Below are 22,590 nucleotides of genomic sequence, written 5' to 3'. Positions count from 1 at the left end.
GTTCTTTCTTCTATAGCATGCGGGACTGGACGGACAGACATTGTCTTCTTAGTCCACGCAACAAGGGATAACGCATATAATGAAGCGCCTATGAAAAAATTTCTTTCCGATGTGGTCACTTCAGTAGGACAGCTTGGACCAGATGCTACACAGGTACATAGGAGATCCTCATGCAGAGATAGACAGTCCAAAAACAGATTAATAATAAGTAGGGTCACCTATGCTGAGTAGGGAGTTGACCCTTTATGGACACCAATTTGGAATGAACAAAAGATGTCCCTCTACAATTCATATTACTCTCTGGTCTTTTTTACCGTGGCTTTGTGTTCTTGTTTACTTAGTGAAATGTGGATCTCAGGGTTTAAGTGCCTCTATTTTTATTTCCTTAAGGTGGGTGTTGAGGCTTACAGCTTCCGGGCACGACCTTGGATCCTCCTGAATCGATCCAGCGAACTCAACACGGTCCTGCAACAGATTCAGAGTATCCCTTTCCAAGAACCCAGTGGAACCAATATTGGTAAATTCTGCCGTTAGATGGTATTGAAACCATATACTGAAAATGGAAACTAATGAGATACTTTTGACCTTGATACTTTCTAATCTGGTGCCTGCGTCACTCTGCTGAAGATCTGAAGAACTTGAATGTTTAAGTATCCTGAAAACATATGTCTGGACATAGTAATATGCCACTTATTCCGCAATAACATAAGAGCTTTGATAAGTAACTTTGTGTCTTTTGTTCAGGTGCTGCCATTGACTTTGCAAAGAATTACATGTTTGCACCAAGTTATGGAAGGAGAAGAAATGTCCCGGGGGTATTGGTAGTGTTGGCTGATGGACCTTCAGGAGATGATGTGTTGGAGGCAGCAAAGTCTATCAAAGACACAGGTACATCATGTCAAGTGGGACAGTATCAAAGCTCAGCGTCTGCAACCGAGCTCAGCTTGTTTGTTCTTATATAAATAAATATATATATGTTGATGTTGGAATCTTTAGTTGTAGATGATGTTTTCCATTGGGCCAATGTAGACTCACATAAGCTTTTAGGACATCAAAGGTCCTATTTTAAGATGGAATTTAAAGAAAGTCTGTTAGTAGAAGGGGAAGACATGTTGGTTATTCATAACTTGTCTTAATTTCTGCAGGTATTCGAGTGCTAGCGGTAGGAATGAACGGCGCCGACCAAGAGCAGTTACGTCGAATTGTCTCCGGCCAGAGTCCTAAAAATGTCTTCTTCACCGGGGATGTTCAGAACCTGGACACCTTTGTAGATCGGGTGTCTGAGGCTATTTGCACCGTGACATCCGTGGAAGTAAGTCTTTTGAAGTTGGATTATGGAATGGTCCGTTTTCGCATTACAAAAGGTTTTCATATTATTCCTGTTTTTATTTTTCTCTAGGAACCTTGCACAATTCAATGCCCACAGGTAAGACTTCAGCCAGTACTTACTATAGGAAATAAGTACCCTTATCATTCATGCTTGTTGCTTAACTGCAGTCATTCTCAGCTTTTGTGTGGCTGACTGAGGATGATGGGAATGGAAGTCAAACTTTGGTGAATTTCCAAAAACCTAATAATCCACACCCATTTGTCTCACCTGTTTTGTTACCCTACATGGTTTCATTGGAGTCTAAATATATAATTTGTATTTGGGGATTTATGGAGTGGGAGTGATGTAATGCTTGTAATACTTGTGCCTAGGGGTTCGTGGAATGTACGTTTGATAGAAATTCTGTCTAATGTTGCATGGAATGGCACTCTTCACCCACCCGAATCATTTTATTAATTGTATTTTGTTTTGGTCATTAGGGCGAAAAGGGACAAAAAGGAGAAGGGGTAAGAAGTCTGAATCGCTTATGTGGTTTCTATGAACATTTTCCATTTATCCCATCGACCGTTCTATAATCCTTTCAGCTGTTTCACTATAACACTGATTTTATTTGTTATAGGGAAGCACCGGACGTCCTGGCCAAGCAGGTCCACAGGGAGACCCGGTGGGTATTGTTATTTATTTTTCTTAATTATCTCCATAACCAGGCAGCCAAGATATCTCTTGGCCAAAGACTAAGTTCATCCCCAACGTGGCGATTGTTGGCATAATACTTTACAAAATATGACGCCAGATGTTCATTAAATAAACTTTCCTCCAAATCACATTGATCCTATGGCATCTAGGTCAAAGCCAAGCTAAAAGAAAAGTCTAGGAGGATATGCAGAATGATGCTAAGAGTGGTAGGAACTTGGCCTGACCACATCTCACGCCTTGTTCCTATCTAGTTTATCTCCAATGACTAACCTTAGGTGACCATAAACTTGTGTTAACTGGAGATACATGGAGAGAAAAGAATCATGCAGGGGCAGCAATGGTTTTCTTTCAAAACAGGTGATTATTTTGATAAACAGGGAATTCACTTAATTTGTATGACCGCAGCAGCCCAGAATGTGTGCTGCATAAAAGTTGCATCTTACTGATCATAGAGTTTTTGCAATTCAAAAAACAGCTTATGGTTTCCAAAAACCACTTGAGTCTGCGAGTTCACTGATAATCATGTATCTTCAGTAGTATGTGTGCTTAATCCTGCGTATGGTATTATAATACGATGTATCTCATTTTTGTATCACAGGGTCGTAATGGTGTTCCAGGTCCTCCTGGTCCCGTTGGACCCCGTGGCTCCCCTGGGGAAAGTGTTGGTTCAGGAGGACCAAAAGGGGACATTGTAAGTTATCTACATTTATGGAGCTATTGAACTTTGAGGGTCACTGATTACGTTCTGTGTTCACTTAACATCGGGTAGCGCTGTGCAGTACGCAGCAATAACGATGATAAAGCCTTGCTTTGGTTACAGTAGTACTTGTGTTTATCTTACGTTCCTCAAAAAGGGGATTTTCCCACCCAAATAACAACCCTTCTGTTAAATACATCACAGTTACTGATGTCCCTAATCCTATTCCTTTCTGAAGTTACTCTAGAAGATGTTATATCTGCGTATGCTTTGGTATATAGTCCAGGATCCCTTACATTTCCTACATATGTTCAGTAAACCTACATGATCTTGTCACAGCGGTATCTGTTGGCGAACTATTATTTTGATTAGCAGTAACACGTTCCATAATTCTAAATTTTGATACTTTGTATCGCTCGCAGGGAGACCCAGGAGCTGATGGTATCCCAGGAAGTCCTGGCCGCCCCGGGACCCCCGGAACACCAGGCACCCCGGTGAGTTTCATCTTAGATTCATATATATTGGATTGTAAGCTTATCTGTTTTAATAAGATAGATCTAGACAGATTTTTTAGATGTGCTACCAACTACTTCAATTTTTATAAATAATAAACCTTCTCTTTTATCTCCTTCTGTATTTATCTGATGCTGAAAAGCCTGGATAATTAATGAATTAATTCCACCCCATGATGAAAGCATTAAAAACACAAGACGCCCCAAGAAATGTTTCATATAGAGTTAGGACTTGTGCTTATAGCCCTATTTATGAACACTAATATATATCTATACATTTTTATCTTTAGGGAAATAAAGGATCGTCTGGAGATAAGGGAGACACTGTAAGTCAGAGGGTTTTTGAGAATTATTTTGTAATATTTTTTTAATATGTCACCGTTTTAATGTACAATTTGTTTATTCATAGGGTGAAAGAGGTCCTCCAGGGCCTGTTGGTCCAAAAGGAGAAAGAGGACTTCCGGTAAGTCCCAATTAAAATTTCTCAGGAGACACATAGTGTTTCTCAGGAGGAATGTAATATTTTTGCAGAGGTAATGATGTCACAACATAACTTCCTGTCTTTTCTGAGTTTCATTTCAGTAACAGTCCTCATGATGTCATTGACACAGTTTCGATATGTCACACTGTTGATAACAACCAGTTGCTACCAGTTGCCAAATGTTGATGTTACTACAATGATATTGTCTATCAAAAGCTGGCTATCTGTTATTTTATAGACCTTATAGTCCACTTTCTGTCTAGGTGTTAGTTTGAGCTGGGGCTGAGGGCAAATGGGGCAGCTGCATTAAAGCACAATAGCATTAAAAAGCCCATCTCTGTCTGATTCACCAACTGAACATGAACGACAGATGGACATACAAGTCTTTACATCAGTAAACTTCGGGTACTAAAACAGATGTCTTGGGTGACCCTGAAGACGTCTGACCAGGGAACGTAAGGCCAAGTGATATAGAGCCTAACATCCCAAAAACATGCAGAAAGTCATAGAAAATTGTAGCTAATGTAGAAGAAGAATAAAACAAAATCTCATTTGAAATCAAGGTTTGATTAGAAAACCCATATTTAGGTGCAAAAATATCCTGTTCTTTGGTCCGTACAGTCAATCCGTTGGTCATTTTAATTTTATCTTTAAACAAAGCTTGGATAACAAAATGATTCTTTCTATCCTTAGGGTGAACCTGGTGAAGTAATAGATGGCGGAGCAGGAGTCCCCGGGAGAAAAGGAGAACCAGGAATTCCAGTAAGTACCACAATTACCAGTTAAGGGCAGCAGATGACATTAATTTGGCCTCATCTAGATATACATTACCAAGTAAAAATGTATTGATCTAACTGGACGAAAAGGTTTTCTGTGTATCATACTTTATTATAGAGCATACTATATATTCCAAACTCAGTGTGAATAATAGTTTGCATCCTCTTGATTGTAAGCTCCTGCGAGCCGGACCCTCTTTAGCGAATGTATCAGTTCGTCTTAGTCTGTCAGTTCTAGTTTTGTCAGACCCTTTGAATGTGGGGACTGTAAGAAGCACTGCAGGAATTGTCAGTGCTATAGAAATAAAAGATAATAATAATAATAATAATAAAACATAAAGCAACTGTACAGCTGAAGACTTTATTAAGGCAATCCAAATGAGAATAATTATTTCCTCCTGTATTACAGGGAATTCCCGGCCAACCCGGATCACCAGGACAGAGGGGAATCCCTGGGAATCCAGGTCCAACAGGACCAGAAGGACAAATCGGACTCCCAGGTGTTCCAGGGCAGTCTGTAAAGGTGAAGTATTAGTGCCTGGCGTCTGGAACACATAGCAAGTCTGCCAGATTAATAGAAATATCCTACTGGACGTTGGTGGTCTGTGGGGGGCAGAAGTAATAATGCAGTATAATCTCAGACAGTCTGGGGCAATACAAACAGTGGAGGGTCTCTGGGATTCACATAATTTCCAGGTGCATACATTTAATCTCAACTGTATTTCTTCTGTTTTAGGGGGACAAAGGAGATCGTGGTGAGAGAGTAAGTGAAGATCCATGTATCTAACTCTATGTTTTCTTTGTAAGATCAGCCATACCTACATAAGATAAATGTTTTAACCTCCATGAACACAAAGCTTCATCGGGCTTATCTAGAAAAACAGAACTGCACTTTATACACAAACAGAAAAAAACCCAGTACTGATAAAACCAAAGAATGTTTATGATCGATTTTTATTCTCCAGGGTCCTCCAGGTCAAGTTGATGGTGTGGCTTCCAAAGGAGAACCAGGGAGTCCAGTAAGTAGGAGAGATAAAGTCTCATTGTATATTGATGGGTTCCATATAATTTTTTTAAATTATTTTAATATTTGTATTATTTTCAGGGGCCTCCTGGGGCCAATGGCTTGCCTGGCTTAAGAGGACCCCCAGGTCTTGCAGGGCAAAAAGGAGATAAGGTGGGTACAGGCGTGACAACATACTCCCAAACATTACTCTTTTCAAGGGATCTCTTCTAAATTACTGCGCAAACCTGGGTGTGGAGCAACGTTTCTCCTGCCAATTTCTAACCTTACAACATCTTACTCTAGATCCAAACACAACATAGTTGAACTTACAAACTTTTTATGGAGGGCATGAACTTTTAATATACAGGGATGTCTGCCATGTAATAATAAAGACACTCACACAACATAGCACCATGTAAAATGCAACCCAAAATGTCTCTTTCTACTAATAGGGTGACGTAGGAGAAGGACTGCCAGGTGTCGCGGGGCGGCCAGGAGATCCAGGTGATCGAGTGAGTTCCAGAAAGCAATGTTTGATTACCAAAATATTACATAGTATGGGGGAGAAGTGTGGTTTTTTTTATAAAAGTGATTTATAATCTGTAGTGATAATGTCTGTAGTGTGATGCGTTCTATATGATGGAACTCATATCAATGCTGCCTCATAAAGTGGATGCCATGGATGCGGTGTTCCGGCAACCCCAATATATGGAGGCATATTCATCTCAGACTCCATTAATCCATTAATCTGAAAAGTCCACAATACTGCAGTCTTGCTGAGTCTGTTTGCTATATACGTGTAAAATCTATAGGTCTGTTCTTTTAGAATCTCTCCCAATGCTTTATGATTGTATAAGATGAATGTAGCAAGACGTTGTTACCTGCATCTTATGTCAAGTATTAGCACAATGTTCTTATAAGTATAGGATAGACACCCTCTGAAGATGTCCCGTAGTGTCATGCTGATTATTTCAATATCTTTAAAGATCATCCCTAAGAAGTCTTGTTAACAACAAACGAAAAACTCAGACATTCACAAGATTTGTAGTATTGGCTAGTGAGATATGCATATATATAGATGCACATAATAATGTAAGATTCTCAAGACGTAATTACACATTTATTCATTTCTTTCAGGGACCCAGAGGGCCACCCGGTGAACAAGGCTCCAAAGTGGGTATAATGGAATCCAGACGTATATATACGACACCATGTCCTCTATCTTAAGCCTTTCAGTGACTACACTTAGTGGGGGTGAACGGTGTAAAAAAGGTGTAAAGTGGTTAAAATAGAATGCGGAGGCAAACATGTAACATTTAGATCTCTTTGTGTCTTTTGCCTCTCTGTTCTCTTTCTCTGTTTCCTCTGACCACTTCTCGTTGCTCTTACCCACCTCTCTTCTTAATGTAATTAAGCGTATCTTTCTGGAGCCATTTTCCCTAGTCTCTAACACTTGAAAGAGAACCCGCTATTTGTGGTTTATATGTAACAGGGCCAAATAGCGAGTAATGAAGTTGTGCCACTGATTTTTTATTTTGCCGCAGGGTGACCGAGGACCTCCTGGGTTGGACGGTGATCCCGGGGAGAAGGTGACCTTAAAACTTGCTTTTAGATTAGCTTTGTTTTTGTGTGTCCATTATTATGTCCAGATCCCACAGATTGGGAGGTTGATCTCCCTTTTAATACATGATGTAATGTACTCGTCCCCCAGTCCATTATTTAATGCAGTTCATTGTATGGGTGAGTTCACTAAATACAATACTGTGTGGCACATTATGCATTGTTAATATATCTGGCGGCTTAGATGGGTTGTAATCTTAAATGTATTTTTCCATATTTATAAGACATGTAACAATGCTATTAAGTAACACTATTGTTTTGATTGTCCATCATACCAGCATTCTGCATGCGTGCTATATACGTATCATATGGTGAAGTATAGCGGGGGAAGGAAAAGAACTCATTCTCTTCTTAAGGGTTATATATTTAGGATTTTAAGAAACTAATAACCTACTTTAGGAGCTTTCTATGCTTTGAACATTTTTTTGTTCTAGATGTGCACATTCTTACCATTTCTAAAGAATTCTGGATGGAAGATTCTCAATGTCGACCAATCAATATAGACACCAACAGAATACCCAAGGCGATTGCCATAAATGTAGTTATGTCCCAGTACAACATTTTGGCATTTCAGTCTCAGGTTAAATATTGGTCCATTAGTTTGAAATGCAGTTTATTGTTTAGGCGTTTTCCTATGTTTTATGTAGCATGTTACACCTATTTGCATGTATTGTGTCCAGTATGTAATAGAGAGGTGTAGATCTACAAATTCAACCTACATGTCTCTCCCTCATGTACTAAAAACGGTATTTTCTCATTTTTAGGGGGACCGTGGCCCTCCAGGCTTCCAAGGGCTGAAGGTATGTAAGAGATATCTGTGAGAAAAAGGTTTTTTGGTTATTTACGCTGTGTTGTACATACGCCTCACATACAGAGGGTTGCTTTCCAAACATACAAACCCCATTAATGACTCTCTTCCAACTTACTACACAGTCCATAGGAACACCTCTTAAAGACTTACTAAATGTCCCTCTTTAGGAAGGACAGACCCTATTTTAGCTAGGATTTCATTTTTCACATATGAGTGTAACCAGTGGCTCATTCTCACATAGGCCAACCACAAAACTGGGTGCCAGATCGTAATATTGGGTGATCAGCCCCCCCCAGCGTGCCACTTATCTGTGGGTTGGTTGGGGAGATCAGAGATCTATTTATAACCGGCCCAAATACACTATGAAGCACTGTGGCTTACTGGCACAGCCTCCATTGTGACCTTACGTAGCCCATGCGTCACGCCAGGATCTGATGCCATATCCCGGCACCCAACATGGTAGATGGTGACCACGGCGGTGAGAAGTAGATACATCACTGAGTTTAGCTCTGCTGTACATAATTGTTTTCATAAATAACTTACAGCAATTATAATTTCATTTTTAAGGAGAAAATAAAGATGGATTTAAATTTCACTTGTAACTGTCCTCTGTGGGAACCTTTCTTTTGGGATCCTAACAATAATTTATTCCGTAGGGAAACCCAGGACAAAATGGTGGCCCAGGTACACCAGGGGTCGCGGTAAGTACTTATACGTATAAATGAGAATACATAAAAATAATTTCATTAATGTATTTCATGTATTTCATTATAATTAACTTTTATCACTTTATTTATATTTTCATATTTATATTATTTTGTTAATTGTTTTATTTTTTTAATGATCCCTTTGCCTGCTGATCAAACAGTGATCAGGCAGCTCTGTAGCCATGATTTCCTGATCCCACTATGTGAGATCAGCACCGGAGGACCATCAATGCTCAAATTAATCAATAATACTACTTTCCATTATTTTCTCTTTAAAACAGGGACCTACGGGAGCATCGGGACCAAGAGGAGACAAGGTATTAACATTATATTCACTCTGTAGATCAAGATTTACTGCTCGAATTCTACAACAAGGGCATTTTCAATACTTTTTAATGGTGCTGCAAACACGGCGGGCACAGAGTATCTCATCATGTCTCTAGCAGTCTAACAATACGAAGATTTCAAGAACGGTTTGAAAAATAGGCCACATTCCTATTGTTGTCATGGGAACGTTACATCCCGACAGTCACTTCAGCCACGAGAGATCCTGACCCGTCTCACAGTAGAGACGCGGAGGAAACAAGGATTTGAGGTTGCTTTGCTTTTTGAAGTACAGACATTTTTAATCTCTCCCATTCTTTTCGTTTTTCCCTCGTTGTTTTAGGGTGACCAGGGTGCTCCCGGTGAGCCAGGGAAACCCGTAAGTATATAATCACTTCGTATTGTGTTGTAAAGCGAGCGGAGGACCCTCAGCGCGGAAGCTTTTAAATTCTCGTGCTCTGTTCTCTTTTGCAGGCGTTGGGGCTCCCCGGAATCAGAGGTGACAAGGTGAGACATAGTTTGGTGTGGCAAAGGGATACATGGTTTGGCCCGTGTTGGCAGACTGACCGGTATCAGGGTTAAGAGGCCTCCAGTTCTTCCACTTTTCTTTAACTGCAATCCCCATTATCCAGTTTTAAGTCATATTTTGGGTTACTTTGAATTAGAGCACTAAGACGCTACGGTTAAATACTTCTCTCATTCACAGGGTGACAGAGGTTTCCCCGGCACAGAAGGAGCCAAGGGGCAAAGAGGTGATCCCGGGGAGAAAGGAGAGCGAGTGAGTAATTTATTTTTGTTTTTTGCCAATAAACAAAAAATTGAATTTCCTGCTTTTTATATTTTAGTGAATATATAGAGGCGCTGGTATGATGTAAAGGATGAGTTTGAAGGTATAAGTTTGTAAAGGTGGTCAGTTCATAGAGGACATGGGGTTCCTGTATGCAACGTTTGAAAGATGGTCTTATCACCATAGCAACCAATTGAAGCTTCAGGAAGATCCCTTGTGAAACGTCGCAGCCGAATCCATTTTATATGTAGCCCCATTGGGTTTTATGGGGTAGTTTATGTCTACAGGGAATAATTTGTTGACACTCCATTTATTCGCAGGGATCACCAGGTTTTGGCATCCCTGGCCCAGCTGGAGCCAAAGGAGAACCAGGAGAGAGAGTAAGTGACTTCAATTGTAAATTGTGTTTGATATGCTTTAAATTATAAAAAATACAAACATGTGCATTATCAATTACTTTCATTTTTTTTCTTCAGGGGAATATTGGCCCATCTGGCAAGATAGGACAAAAGGTATATTAGGCTATAATTCTAACATGGCGGTCTTTCTCTTTGCGTTTTAGAACTTTTCTCTTTTCCAGCAGTATTTATATATATTCATTAAGTAAAACAAGGGGGAAATGTAAGGAGAATCATTACGGGACATCAACCTTTCTGAGCTTAAGGTGGTTTATGCTGTCGGCAGCTCAAGAAAAGAAAACCTAAGATTTCTTGAACTTTCCGTCTCAGGGAGATGCAGGTGAACCAGGGCAGAACGGGGAGCCTGGGAGAACTGGTCCACCAGGGCAAATAGGTCTTCGTGGCAAGGATGGAGAGCGGGGAGATAAAGGAGAAGATGGCATACCGGTGAGAATGACTATCATTTTGTATGCTATGGAATCTCATTACTAGATTCCAGAAGAGCCAAAAAAACCTTGGTTTCCATCATCTTTCATCAGCCCCAACATGAAAACTGATTGTTGACATGGGTAATACCGTGATATAAGTAGACACTTCATACTTGTGGCCAATGCTAGATCAACCATTACTGATTGTGGAGCAAATCAACAGATACTCTCTAGTTTAATGGTAACCACTGGGTGGTTCCAAAATATATGATCAGCTTAATCAATAAAGCCTAGTCTCAGTGTAAGAATTTACATGTTAATATAATTTTTCTTTTCTCCGCCAGGGAGAAGCAGGAATTCCAGGAAAAAATGGAGAAAGAGGACCCAGGGTAAGAATGGTAACAAATTTGAACAACCAGGTTACATTATAGCAGCTCTGGATACATACAACTTTCTCCAAGTACACACCATGAAGAAGCGCCCGTTGGAAACAATGTTTACTTTTTGCCCTTTCAACTCCTCGTGGACCAACTTCCTAATAATTTATGAATTACTTCGCATTTGTAACTATTTGTAATCAATTGTATTATATTTCTTTTTTTTAAGTTAAGGATAATGCTAAAGGTATCGTCTTATCTATGTATATATCTTTATCAGGGTCTCCCAGGATTAAGAGGCATCGCAGGAGACAAAGGGGACCCCGGAGATCCTGGAGAAGCTGGAAGGAATGTGAGTATTAGTTCTATACACATGGTTTGTGTTGCCATGGACCTCAATTGTTCAACATGGTGGCCAGAAAAGCTTAACAGGGACTTCTTCAGAATGTTTTGGAAAAAATATAAAACTTACCAAGGAAACCCTGCAGAAAAATATTGTTCCCATTGCATTTCCACGTTTACACTCATATCTCTCATGGTGTTTTTTATTGTTCCCAGGGGAGTCCAGGAACCGCAGGGGCTAAAGGTGACCGAGGTGATCCCGTGAGTTACATACTCTTCTTCTTCTTATACTGTATAATTGTCTTCCTGTAATAGACATTTTCCTTGCAATGTTAAATATATTTTAACATTTTCGTCCAACTGATTTTTATATAATTATTATTATTTTTTTAAATGCTGAATCATCATCTTAATCCATATTTCATCATAATTCTAAATGACATGTGATCTAGTTAATAGTACAGTATTTATTTGATTTTTCTATTCTTCTTTTTAGGGACCACAAGGTCCACCAGGTCCTGCAGGGAAACCAGTAAGAAATATTTAATAATGCTACATTTCCATTACTGCTCTTTGCCTTAGTATATAAAATATATACCTCTTGTCACCAGGTTATAGGATTCCTTATGCTCTGTTCTCCCAGTCTTTGTCCAAAGTCATACTTTTTTCCTACCAGCCCTTCCCTCTTTGCAGTCTCCATGTCCTTCTCTCTTTCCTTTTTAACAAATAATCTTCTTTCATCTGCCCTTCTTTTTTCTATCCTTTTCCATCTCTCTTCCCTTCTCCCTTTACTCAAATGCTCATCTCTCTGCCAGTGTCTCTTTATTTCATCGTTTCATTGCTCAGTCCTTCTTTCTTTACATTATTGGGTTATTCCTCTGATCAATCTTTACTTGCCTATGCCCTTGTCCCTTCTCCATTTTTATCTGTCACATTTTTTTCATCTTTGCTCTTCTCCCCTACCACCATCCTTTCATCTCTTGGTTCTTTTTGACAATAGCTTAGGTAGTAGCACACCCCGTGTCCCAAATAATTGTATTATCCCAGCTGTTGCTCATTGATAAGGAATAAGGTACCCCTAATACTGGGAGAGCAGAATGTGGCCTCCCTTGGCACAAATGTTTCTCTCTAGCTCCCTTTCTCTCTGTAATCATAGTTATCATAAGTTACAGCTTTTTCCTTATTAACAACTTCATACAAAGATCTGACCTACAGTATGTGCTACTTGAGGATTTAGAAAAATGTGGTTACACTTCATTAAGGTGTGCTTTAATGGAGTTTTGTTTGTTTGTAGGGATCTGTAGAGTCTGTTGTTGCCGGTATGAAGGGGGACAAGGTACGATTCTTTCTTTTATTACTGTTAGTTGATTTGATCCAAATAACTGCTGCTCTATGATCTCCATGATAAAAGATCCAAACCGGGATTAGCCAATAAAAAGTCAGCCAAATTCTGGCTGGGATTGTCAGTATTAATCAGTCTGTTTATTGGCTATTATTCGTAGGGTGATGCTGGAGATCCTGGAGAGCATGGAAGTAAAGGAGCAAAGGGAGAAGCAGGTCTAAATGGTGTTCCTGGGGATCGGGTACGTATAAATAAACTAAAAATCTCATCTGTCCGTCAATCAGCGAGCGAACACATAAGGTAGACTTGGCGTTTTGATAATGTTTTGTAACTCTTTTTGATGAGCATTCTTCATATTTCATTTCATTCAGGGTTTGGAAGGACCAAGAGGGCCACCAGGGATTCGGGTATGTTTTTGTGTTTGGTGACAATGAATTAGAAATTGTTTGTCACGGTAACCTTGTTATGTGATGTCCAGGTAGCCTTGAAAATAATTTGTGATGAGATGTCCTTACTTCTTTGCAGGGAGAGCCTGGGGATCGTGGTGCGGCAGGTGAAAAGGTAAATAGCTATTTTACACCCAAATTATTTACGTAACTCCTATGGACTTGACTACAGTTCATGCATTTTCAGTTCGATGACCTCTGAATTGTTGGTGAATGTTTGGTGGCCTTTTGTATTGTGTTAACGCTATCGTATGCAATTCATGATATGTCTTTGTTCATATGAACACTTGCTTATGTGAAGCTCCAAATTCTGTTGTATAGACAAGTATTTCTTACTCCTTGTTATAGAAGCCGACGAATGTGAATTGGAGGTTCAGTGACTTTCTATCATGTTTTCATATTCAATGAGTCACTTTTCCATCCATGTTCTAAATCAGGGCTCTTGCTGCTGTCCTTCATTCCACTGGATTCTGTGCAAATATAATCCAGATTCCCAGTAGCATGAAGTGCATTAGCTGAGCCTCTGTACACCTCTCTCTGGAAAAGGAGGACTATCCGCATCATCCGTATCCATCTCAAACACTTAAACCTTTTGCACCCTCCTGTTTCAGGGAGACCGTGGTCCACCCGGCATTGATGGAAGAAATGGATTAGATGGCAAACCAGGACAGCCGGGTGCCCCAGGAGTGAGGGTAAGTGAAATTAACCAATTCTTCACCAAGAAAGCATCAGAAAGCGATGCTATAATATCAGAGGGTCACTTCTGATGAGGATAGTGTGACCTGTAATCCCAGTGCTTCCTTGAAGCTCTTATGTCGCTGAGATGATAATCAGTAGCAGGATAACCATTGCCCCGCTGGGCGATACAGTCCAAAGTTTTCAGAACCTTAACACTAACAGAGTTTTTTTTCGTTCCAGGGAGATTCCGGAAAGCAAGGGGAACCAGGAAGGGATGTAAGTCTTAAAATATGAATCTGAGAAATGATGTCATAAAATGAACTATTACCTCCCAAAAGTTTTTTTATTAATTTACTTCTACGTGCCTGATCTTTCTGTTTCATGGATTTATTTTAGGGTCTACCAGGACTACGTGGCGAGCAAGGTCCGCCTGGACTAGTTGGCCCTGCTGGACCACCAGGAGTGCCTGTAAGCAGCCTTTATCTATTGTATTAGCTGATTGATTATTAATTGTCTAATGTCCTCATACAGCTCCTGCTATAAAGCTGAATAATGTATGTGTTTACAGCACAAAAATATAAAAACTTCAACTTGAGTTAATTACCACCACATATCATTTTTATGCATAGTCATCTAAAATAACACAAGAAGAAAAATGTATTTGGTGTTGAGTAGAGATTGTTTCGCATGTATCACAAACTCATACAGACCAAAGTTATAAAAAAGACTTATTTTCGACAGATTGTATCCATATAGTTGGTATTTGATCATTTTCTAATATGTTACCTTCACTAGGGCGACCTTCGTTATCAGCTACTTAAATTTCATGCACTATTAAGGAGCGCCTGTAAATGATTTATAGATTGGGGTTAGGAGATAAATCTATACTCTATAACAACACAAAAGACTGCAATACACACATAAAAACTCATAAAGTCATTCAAATTTGCATTAACATGATGAAGAAAGAGTAACTATTGTCACAGAAGGCTGGATTTCTCTTATCAAATGTGTCTGTATGTTAACTTTTGTTTAGGGCAAGCCTGGTGACGACGGGAAACCTGGACTTAATGGTAAAAACGTGAGTATTCTAAAATTTTAGCAGTGTTTTAATTATTCTCTATGCGTCATGTAATGCCTCTAAAACTGGGTCTTCGTCTAACGCATAGGGTGAAGATGGAACTCCAGGAGAAGACGGGAGAAAGGTCAGAACGATTTGAATGTATAGCTATGCTTTATCCATGTATTTATGTTGACATTTTATATATTTCACGGCTATCCCATACCCTACCTTATCCCATACCCTAGCTGATCAAACTACTTGCTTCTTCCCATATATACACTCTATATACACGTGGATACTAGTCACTGGTGGTCAGCGAGTCCTCCAAGACAACTAGTAAGACTGAAATGCCACCAAGCCTTAGGACTTCTCAAGAATAAATCACGTTTCATCACTTAAACCACATCTTAAATAGACCTTATATGTATCCCATCTCATAACCTTTAACGCTTATCATTGAGATAGCTCACCTCTTTCCTGACAAAGGGAAAACTATTAGCGTTAAATTACCGGCACAAAACCTACTCAATATAGACATTCATACTGATTTGGCCCAAACTCGATTAGAATGTTTTGCATACATTGTATAGAAGTAGTTTTATGTTCGGAAGCAGAAGATCTCACGTCATTCTCTGTCCCGCACTTCATCTATGAGGGTAATTATTTCCCTTAAAGGACAGAACAAATATTCTCATTAAATCACACGCTTTGGAATATAAACATGGCATAATTCCATATAAAAAAAGCTTCAAAAATGTCTAATTTTCTACAGGTGCATGGACAGAAATATCTGTAATCGAAATTGTTCTGATGACTATATTCTTTGATGGCTTTTTAACTTATTTTTTTTTTATTTAATATTTTAGGGTGATAAAGGTGACACGGGTTCTCCTGGCAGAGATGTGAGTATCACTGACTACACCTCATTCATTAGATCAGGAAACGTTGGTGCCGAAACATATTAAATTGTAGTCCTGTAAAGCAAGAATGAATGTGGCCAACTATAAATGCTGGGTCTATATCTACTTAGTACATGAACTGAGAATAACTTTTCTCCCATAGGGTCGAGATGGTACCAAGGGAATCCTAGGAGATGTAGGTCCTATTGGCCCTCCAGGGCCACCTGGTGTTCCTGGACTTCCAGGTCAAATTGGTCCACCTGGGCAGGTAGGTCATGTCCTAAAGTCTAGTTTCCCAAAACCTACTCATTCTGTTAGTTGAAATGCCCACAGAAGGTCAGTTACCAAGATTCCAAGGTGATATCCCAATAATACGTGCTTTTATTCTTCAAACAGGGAATTCCTGGAGTCGCTGGACCACCTGGGCTAAAGGTATGCATTTTATTAGCATAACATGTGACATAAACAAGGTGTTTCTCAAAACTTCCACATCTGGGCTAAAGGTGCACATGAAATGTTTCCACTGGGTTCAATGTATGGATTTTACAAGCTTGATATATTGACAATGCTTAAAATAAATATTTTATGAAAAGGTAAAATTAGCGTCCAGTACTCCAGTACTATAGCAATTGTACATATGATTTATGGAGTCTTTAGAGCGTTTACAGGTCTGGAATGACAGCAGGTATCTTAAAACCATGTTTGAATAGCGAAGGTAGAAACAGAATTTGACAGCAGATTAAGAACTATTCTCCTTTTTCTATTTTTTGATCTACCATGAACATTTTCTTCAGTGAATTTCATGATTTTTGTTCTTTTCATAGGGTGATAGAGGGGAAGGGGGTCCCAAAGGTGACCAGGTCAGTAGCTAACAAGATGGAAAAAAGCTATAATTCGCCAGCTTCAAAATGATTTATTATTTTCAAATTATTACTTTGTATCTTATCTGTACAGGGAAGGCCTGGAGAAATGGGACAGAAAGGAGAGACTGGACCTGCATCGGTAAGTACCTCTGATATATTATAAATAAAGAAGACATTTTTCATGTATGTATATATATATATATATATATATATATATATATATATATAATGCTTTTTATTCTATGCTGTTTGATGGTATCACTTAGTATATGAGTATTATTATTATTTACGCCTCATAATGGAATATCCACATTGTAACAAAAAAAAATGTTGCTAAAAAATTCTAATGTCATATTTTTTTCCTTTTTACAGAGTCTCGATAAACTCTTTGGGAGTAAGGTAATGCGATCACCAGACAACCACACTTACTGGACTTTTTCGTTCATAACATTGATATCTGTACCCCAGCATACTCCATCACATACATTTATCTACTACTCAACAACTTAATCCTCTAATTAATTAAGGAACACAACTGCCAGAATGTGGGTCTCAAAATTAATGGTCACACCAGCTCCTTATGGTATAAAAGTAGAGTAGAATAGGGATGCACGGAAGTGCTACCTAAATAACAGCATCATTGTCTAAAACGACTCGTTATTTTATCAAACTACTTCGACCCTCTCCGGACTTAATCAATCTCGTAAATGTGGTCCTTCCTGTCCTTCAATGGACTTTTATTAAACAGGACCAGCCAAAACTTTGGCTTCAAGCAAGCAAAGTGCAGTTAGGTTAAAACATAAGATCTTAAATTCCACAACTCTTGGGATTTGCAACTCAGGATTCTAATCTCTAGAAGCATGTTTCCATTTTTGAGGGTCGTTCTGATATGAGGCAGCAGAGACTCACAGAAGGTCGCAAGGGCACACGTTAATGTTATTCCTGAGAAAGGCCAAGTTTTCCCTTTTTGTCATAGTTCATGTCAGGCCTGGCCTCATCCATAAAAGATGGCAGCCTACCCCAAAAAGCTATCAATCTTATCTTTAGATATACATTACACAATACATGGCTTCTTGAATTGCTTAGAAGATCTCTTTCACAAACTACTTCATCATTTTGAAGAAAAGGAATCATTCAACCTTTCCTAACAACCTTGAGAAAAGTATATGGTCTTTTCTAGTGTATTTAACACAAGCGTCTGCCTTTCTTCCCAAAGTCTTCTATAACTTTGTATCTTTCCTTTTCAGCTTTCAGTGCTGAAAGAAATCATTGATACGTACGATGAAGGCTCAGGACCCTTCTTTCCTTCTCCCGAAAAGAAAATTAAAGGAGAACGTGGGGAACCAGGAGAGAAAGGGGCTCCAGGAAAGGACGTATGTCTCTTTATTTAAACTACTTACAATCTACTGACAAGGTTTTACAATCTGTAGAGTTAAAGTGAAGCTATCGCCATATATCAGTAGATGCATGAAGCATAAAAACCCTTATTTACCTGACAATAGGCTCTCTTTATTTCCAGTTAAAATAATTTTCATTTTATGAACTTCCAATCTGAGGTTGCAAGTTTAAAAAATATTCTATTGATGATCGGTTTCATTATCCAACTCACCTAATTTCAAATATGTCTAAACAAAGCCAAAACATGGCACTCCAAAAGAAAGCGACGATTAGTTACATCACACAATTGGAACTTTTTGGGAATGGGAAGACAAGTTGGGCCAAATGGCTCTTGTCGGCCCCAATATTCTATGTGTCTTTCAAACATATGGAAATGAACTCTTTTACAGGGAGTCATGGGATTTCCTGGAGAGCGAGGGTTTAAGGGAGACAAAGGTGACCAAGGACCTCAAGGCCCACAGGGTCCAACGGGACGTGCAATCGGAGAGCGGGGACCTGAAGGTCCAGCTGGACAACCTGGAGAGGGAGGAAAACCTGGTATTCCTGGAGTACCCGGAAGAGCAGGAGAAAAAGGAGAGCCAGGGAAACCTGGGGAGAAGGTGAGAAGATGTAACCTCCAACTACAAGAGAGACAGAACGATCATAAGGGACCAATGTGACAGGCAGACGTAACCATAAGGCATCAAGCTTGTGTCTTGGACCTCGTCTACTTCACAAAGACCTCTGAATATAAATACTAGAGAAATTATTCTATTAGTCATAATAAATCCCATTATTTTTAATCCATTCTTTGTGCAATACCTGTACAGTTTTATTACGGTTATTACATAATATTTTTTATTCACCTCACAGGGAGACAGAGCCGAAAAAGGAGAAAGAGGAGACCCAGTGAGTTGTCCGTCATGAAATTATTAGTTTTTGCTGGTGAAATAATTTGCTTATTGCAAGTAGTTTTATTGTTAAATGAAAATACGAGTATACTTAAAGCTTTAACTGACAAACTACTGTTACACATTTATAAAAATTAATTACCAATAAAAGACTTGCGTTGATCTATCGCACCTAATTACTCATATAATAAACAGGGTGAAGATGGTGCCCGGGGCCCAGTTGGACCACCAGGTCCTAAGGTAAGTATTTCACTATTAAAACTAATTTTTTGTGAACAAGGATAACAGATAAGATTCTGAATGGGTCTATAGATTGTTGCCGCTGTTACATTTGTAATTTGTTTTATAATCCCAATAGGGTGAAGTTATAGAAATTATCGCCACTGGACTGCCAGGAGAGAGAGGATTAACAGGACAAAAGGGAGCCAAGGTTAGTAATGGACTTATTTGTGTATTAAAACTGCCAGACATTTCTAAATCATTAGGACCACGCATCTCACGTCATCTTCGCTCTACAATACATGCAGAACCAATATTATTATAACGAAACTAAATGTTAAAGCAGAAGGCAAAAATACAATGTTCACCCCCTGAAATTGTAAGAAAAGCTGAAAGACGTAGAAATCTGAACCATGGTCCATTTTAAAAGATTTCTACATTTTAAGGTCAATTTCTAAAGATCTATCGGGGTTCTAACTTAAGCAACTTATTCACAAAACCCTTAAGTTCCTGGCATGGGAATTCCCATAAAGGACCTATGTGGTTGCAAGGACTATTCTTCTAATTCTCCCCCAGGAATGGGATGCTATCCTGTTGCCATAACTGGAACTTTTTGAAATAACTATGATTCTGCCCCATCTGATGTCCTTACATCATTGCAGTATCTCTGTATAAGCATTATGTTCCAGAATAATAATTCACCTCTATCCCACTGTACGTCTGGAATTAAAAATCAGGTGCTTGGAAAAGCTTTAGAGATATTCAGAGAGGTGCGTAGGAAATTATCACAAGCCGAAATAAATACAGAAGAGCATATAAGAAAAAGATGATGGAATTATGTGTTTTCCTGTGTTTTTAATTCCTGTGTTTTTAATTTTTGTCTGATAAAATGCTCATGTGTGTGAATTTTCTCTATTTTTGATTTATTCTTTCCAGGGAGAGTCGGGTGCAGATGGAGAAAAGGGATCCAAAGGAGATAAGGTCTGATTTTGGTAGTAAGTCTAGAGATGGGGTTTTCCGTTAATATCCCGTGTTCCCCAGGACCAGATACTGATGCAAATTAATGAGGCTTTTGCTTCTTGGAGCAGTCATAAAAGGCGAAGCCAGCTTCCATGCCACGCTAGCCCACCTAGGCCAACCTGACTGCTGGCATGTAAAGTATAGCGCACCTGTGCCAAACATGAGCAGGTTAAATATAAAGCAGGATAGCAACAATAGGCGAGAAGAGAGAACTTAACCAAGGCGAAAGCATTGAGACTGGATGCACCCTTTAGACCATACCTAGCAGTCCGATGCTGCTCCTTTGTTGGCTTCTGCTAGCCTGGTAGTCACCCATGGCTTATTAGGACAATTCTAGTATGTACCTAAATTAACATCTCCTTCAGATGGACATAAGCTGGGTTATACGGGATATCTATTTCTGTAAAGGGAGACAGCCCTACTGTGATGTGATGTGGTTTTAGCTTTTCTTTCCAGGGGTGTAGAATGATTTAACTCGTTTGATTATTTCAGGGGGTAGAAGGTCCTAAAGGAGACAGGGGTGACCCTGGAGAGAAAGGCAGAGATGGGAGTCCGGTGAGTATGCCTGTGAATGATCAGCTTGTTCAAATTACGTTCCCAATGCTTTGATGCAATTAAGCAAGGGGTTTGTAGCAAGTAACTTACACTCCATGAACCCCCATACCGTGTGAGTTGTTTGAGAACGATCTTGGACATCAAAACACGATTAACCTGTCAATCACAAAAACAAAGGATCATAATCATCACAAGTGGAGGGGCAAATTTTATAACGGCTGTGTGCCAGACCTAAAAAACAGAGAATAATTACTAAATATATGCCACGTTTGCCTTTCAGGGTGCAACAGGAGAGAGGGGGTTAGCAGGACCAGAAGGCAAACCGGTAAGTTACAGCACAGTTCTTTACTAAAGACTACGTCCAGACAAGGACCCGAGGAAATATCTATCAGTCCATAGCAATGTCACCTGTAAGCCCATCAGTCCATCATGGCCCCATCCCCAAATAATCAGTAATATATGTTGCGTCATGTGCTCATGTACTAATGGAACCCAACAAAATATTTGACACTAATGGCGCAGTGACGGAACCTTGCAAGGTTCTAGAGGCAGGAGATGAAAAAGGACCCTAGAACCCTAAGGCGCTCACTATTATCATCCACACTACCCAGTCTTTATGATGTCTCCGTGCTGCCTTCTCAAACGCCACTTCATTTTTTAATTTAATTTATTTTTGTAAACTTCTCTACATGGGAATTTAAAGTTCTTGAATAGATCGGCCTCTAAGTCCTCGATCTCCTGGCACTTCTATCACAACTCCTACAGAGAAATACTGAGGATCTGCGGAGCTTGTCTCAGCCAGACACACAAGGGCCGTAGGTCTAGACCACTTGCCTCTCAATTCAACCCAAAAAGGTTATTTTACAGCAGATGACATTGAAGAATCCAACAACCCGCAAGGTTTTTCTGCACCCTAGATACTGGTAAACCGTAATAATACCAGCAATAATACCTAAGATCCTATTGCATTGTGTCTTGTTGTGTCTTTATTTTTTCTTTGTCAGGCTGGAAAATTATGTTCTTGTTCCTAATTTGTTATTTTTGTAGAAAGATTTCAGATTTAGTAAAAAAAAAACAACAAGAGTAAAAATATTGTACATTAAACACCTTTAATATTACCAGTTCAGGGGGAATGTATAACACCTAAAGAGCGAAATCAAACCTTTACATCTGTGTAGTGACGTGGTTATGATGAGTAAACCTGGAAGAAGAGCTTAAGAACATTTGTATTATTAATTTATAATCAAACAAGAGGGTTTGGGTCCAAAAAGATAAGGTGACCTGATGCCTCCTTAAACAAGAGACACTAGAGATTGCGTGGCAGCAATTTTGTTCCAGCCCTGCAGTATGTATCCAAGATAATTATGGGTCAGCAAATGCACCATGTTCCTGCTCCATGAAACACGGACGGGAACAGACAGCTTTGACGTGTTTGATATGTTTTGTGTCCGTTCGATTCATTATAGGGCGAGAAGGGCATTAGCGGGCTTGCAGGCCCAGCTGTAAGTAATGCTTCTGGAATGGCCAACATTTGGATCTTTTGGCTAAAGTTGGTTTTCCCCTCGCAGCGGCTTTGTGTGCACTTTCTGGTCTGCCTACCCCCCCCCCCCCATAACCATCTTTTTTACTGACTACGTTTGAACTGGGTTCTCTCTGGTCCTTCTTGTCTTCCTCTAATTGTCCGGCTTGAATTAAATATCCGCAGGGATTGCCAGGTTTCCCCGGAGTTCTCGGCAGACCGGTAGGTGGCTCTAATTGTGTTTTCTCCGCGCATATTGCATGTGGCGTGTCTGCATCTCGGACATGTTTCTCATATACCCCAAGGGCACAGGTACAGGAAACAAAGCTAAGCTTCAGAAATCATTTAAACGTCATCTGTCATGAAAATATTTTATATAGCGCCATCATATTCCACAGCGCTGTAC

At 39.5% G+C, this 22,590-nt stretch overlaps 1 protein-coding gene across 1 annotated transcript in view; it reads left to right on the top strand.

The window, feature by feature from the left end:
• The window catches only part of LOC149276781 (uncharacterized), a 70,642-nt gene that overhangs the window by 29,379 nt on the left and 18,673 nt on the right, over positions 1 to 22,590 (top strand). The window contains exons 26-73 of the mRNA XM_089503312.1: positions 17 to 153; positions 391 to 517; positions 745 to 888; positions 1,146 to 1,312; positions 1,400 to 1,426; positions 1,810 to 1,836; positions 2,625 to 2,717; positions 3,146 to 3,217; positions 3,645 to 3,698; positions 4,410 to 4,478; positions 5,229 to 5,255; positions 5,458 to 5,511; positions 5,598 to 5,669; positions 5,951 to 6,010; positions 6,636 to 6,671; positions 7,883 to 7,918; positions 9,304 to 9,339; positions 9,435 to 9,467; positions 9,667 to 9,738; positions 10,068 to 10,127; positions 10,476 to 10,592; positions 10,918 to 10,962; positions 11,231 to 11,302; positions 11,509 to 11,553; positions 11,789 to 11,824; positions 12,795 to 12,875; positions 13,006 to 13,041; positions 13,160 to 13,195; positions 13,692 to 13,772; positions 13,999 to 14,034; positions 14,155 to 14,226; positions 14,795 to 14,839; positions 14,928 to 14,963; positions 15,688 to 15,723; positions 15,884 to 15,988; positions 16,117 to 16,152; positions 16,545 to 16,580; positions 16,675 to 16,726; positions 17,158 to 17,174; positions 17,831 to 17,956; positions 18,371 to 18,580; positions 18,834 to 18,869; positions 19,067 to 19,111; positions 19,230 to 19,301; positions 20,027 to 20,071; positions 20,603 to 20,665; positions 20,946 to 20,990; positions 22,371 to 22,406. Of these exons, the coding sequence (XP_089359438.1) occupies positions 17 to 153; positions 391 to 517; positions 745 to 888; positions 1,146 to 1,312; positions 1,400 to 1,426; positions 1,810 to 1,836; positions 2,625 to 2,717; positions 3,146 to 3,217; positions 3,645 to 3,698; positions 4,410 to 4,478; positions 5,229 to 5,255; positions 5,458 to 5,511; positions 5,598 to 5,669; positions 5,951 to 6,010; positions 6,636 to 6,671; positions 7,883 to 7,918; positions 9,304 to 9,339; positions 9,435 to 9,467; positions 9,667 to 9,738; positions 10,068 to 10,127; positions 10,476 to 10,592; positions 10,918 to 10,962; positions 11,231 to 11,302; positions 11,509 to 11,553; positions 11,789 to 11,824; positions 12,795 to 12,875; positions 13,006 to 13,041; positions 13,160 to 13,195; positions 13,692 to 13,772; positions 13,999 to 14,034; positions 14,155 to 14,226; positions 14,795 to 14,839; positions 14,928 to 14,963; positions 15,688 to 15,723; positions 15,884 to 15,988; positions 16,117 to 16,152; positions 16,545 to 16,580; positions 16,675 to 16,726; positions 17,158 to 17,174; positions 17,831 to 17,956; positions 18,371 to 18,580; positions 18,834 to 18,869; positions 19,067 to 19,111; positions 19,230 to 19,301; positions 20,027 to 20,071; positions 20,603 to 20,665; positions 20,946 to 20,990; positions 22,371 to 22,406 (3,101 nt within the window). The remainder of the gene's footprint in view (positions 1 to 16; positions 154 to 390; positions 518 to 744; positions 889 to 1,145; positions 1,313 to 1,399; positions 1,427 to 1,809; positions 1,837 to 2,624; positions 2,718 to 3,145; positions 3,218 to 3,644; positions 3,699 to 4,409; positions 4,479 to 5,228; positions 5,256 to 5,457; positions 5,512 to 5,597; positions 5,670 to 5,950; positions 6,011 to 6,635; positions 6,672 to 7,882; positions 7,919 to 9,303; positions 9,340 to 9,434; positions 9,468 to 9,666; positions 9,739 to 10,067; positions 10,128 to 10,475; positions 10,593 to 10,917; positions 10,963 to 11,230; positions 11,303 to 11,508; positions 11,554 to 11,788; positions 11,825 to 12,794; positions 12,876 to 13,005; positions 13,042 to 13,159; positions 13,196 to 13,691; positions 13,773 to 13,998; positions 14,035 to 14,154; positions 14,227 to 14,794; positions 14,840 to 14,927; positions 14,964 to 15,687; positions 15,724 to 15,883; positions 15,989 to 16,116; positions 16,153 to 16,544; positions 16,581 to 16,674; positions 16,727 to 17,157; positions 17,175 to 17,830; positions 17,957 to 18,370; positions 18,581 to 18,833; positions 18,870 to 19,066; positions 19,112 to 19,229; positions 19,302 to 20,026; positions 20,072 to 20,602; positions 20,666 to 20,945; positions 20,991 to 22,370; positions 22,407 to 22,590) is intronic.

This window comes from Sceloporus occidentalis, unplaced genomic scaffold (genome assembly GCF_023333645.1).
Source record: "Sceloporus occidentalis isolate IW3139 unplaced genomic scaffold, rSceOcc1.0.p SCAF_225, whole genome shotgun sequence".
NCBI classification, from domain to species: Eukaryota; Metazoa; Chordata; class Lepidosauria; order Squamata; family Phrynosomatidae; genus Sceloporus; species Sceloporus occidentalis.
Note: the sequence above shows the minus strand (reverse complement) of the source record. Positions and strands in the feature narration are given on the sequence as shown.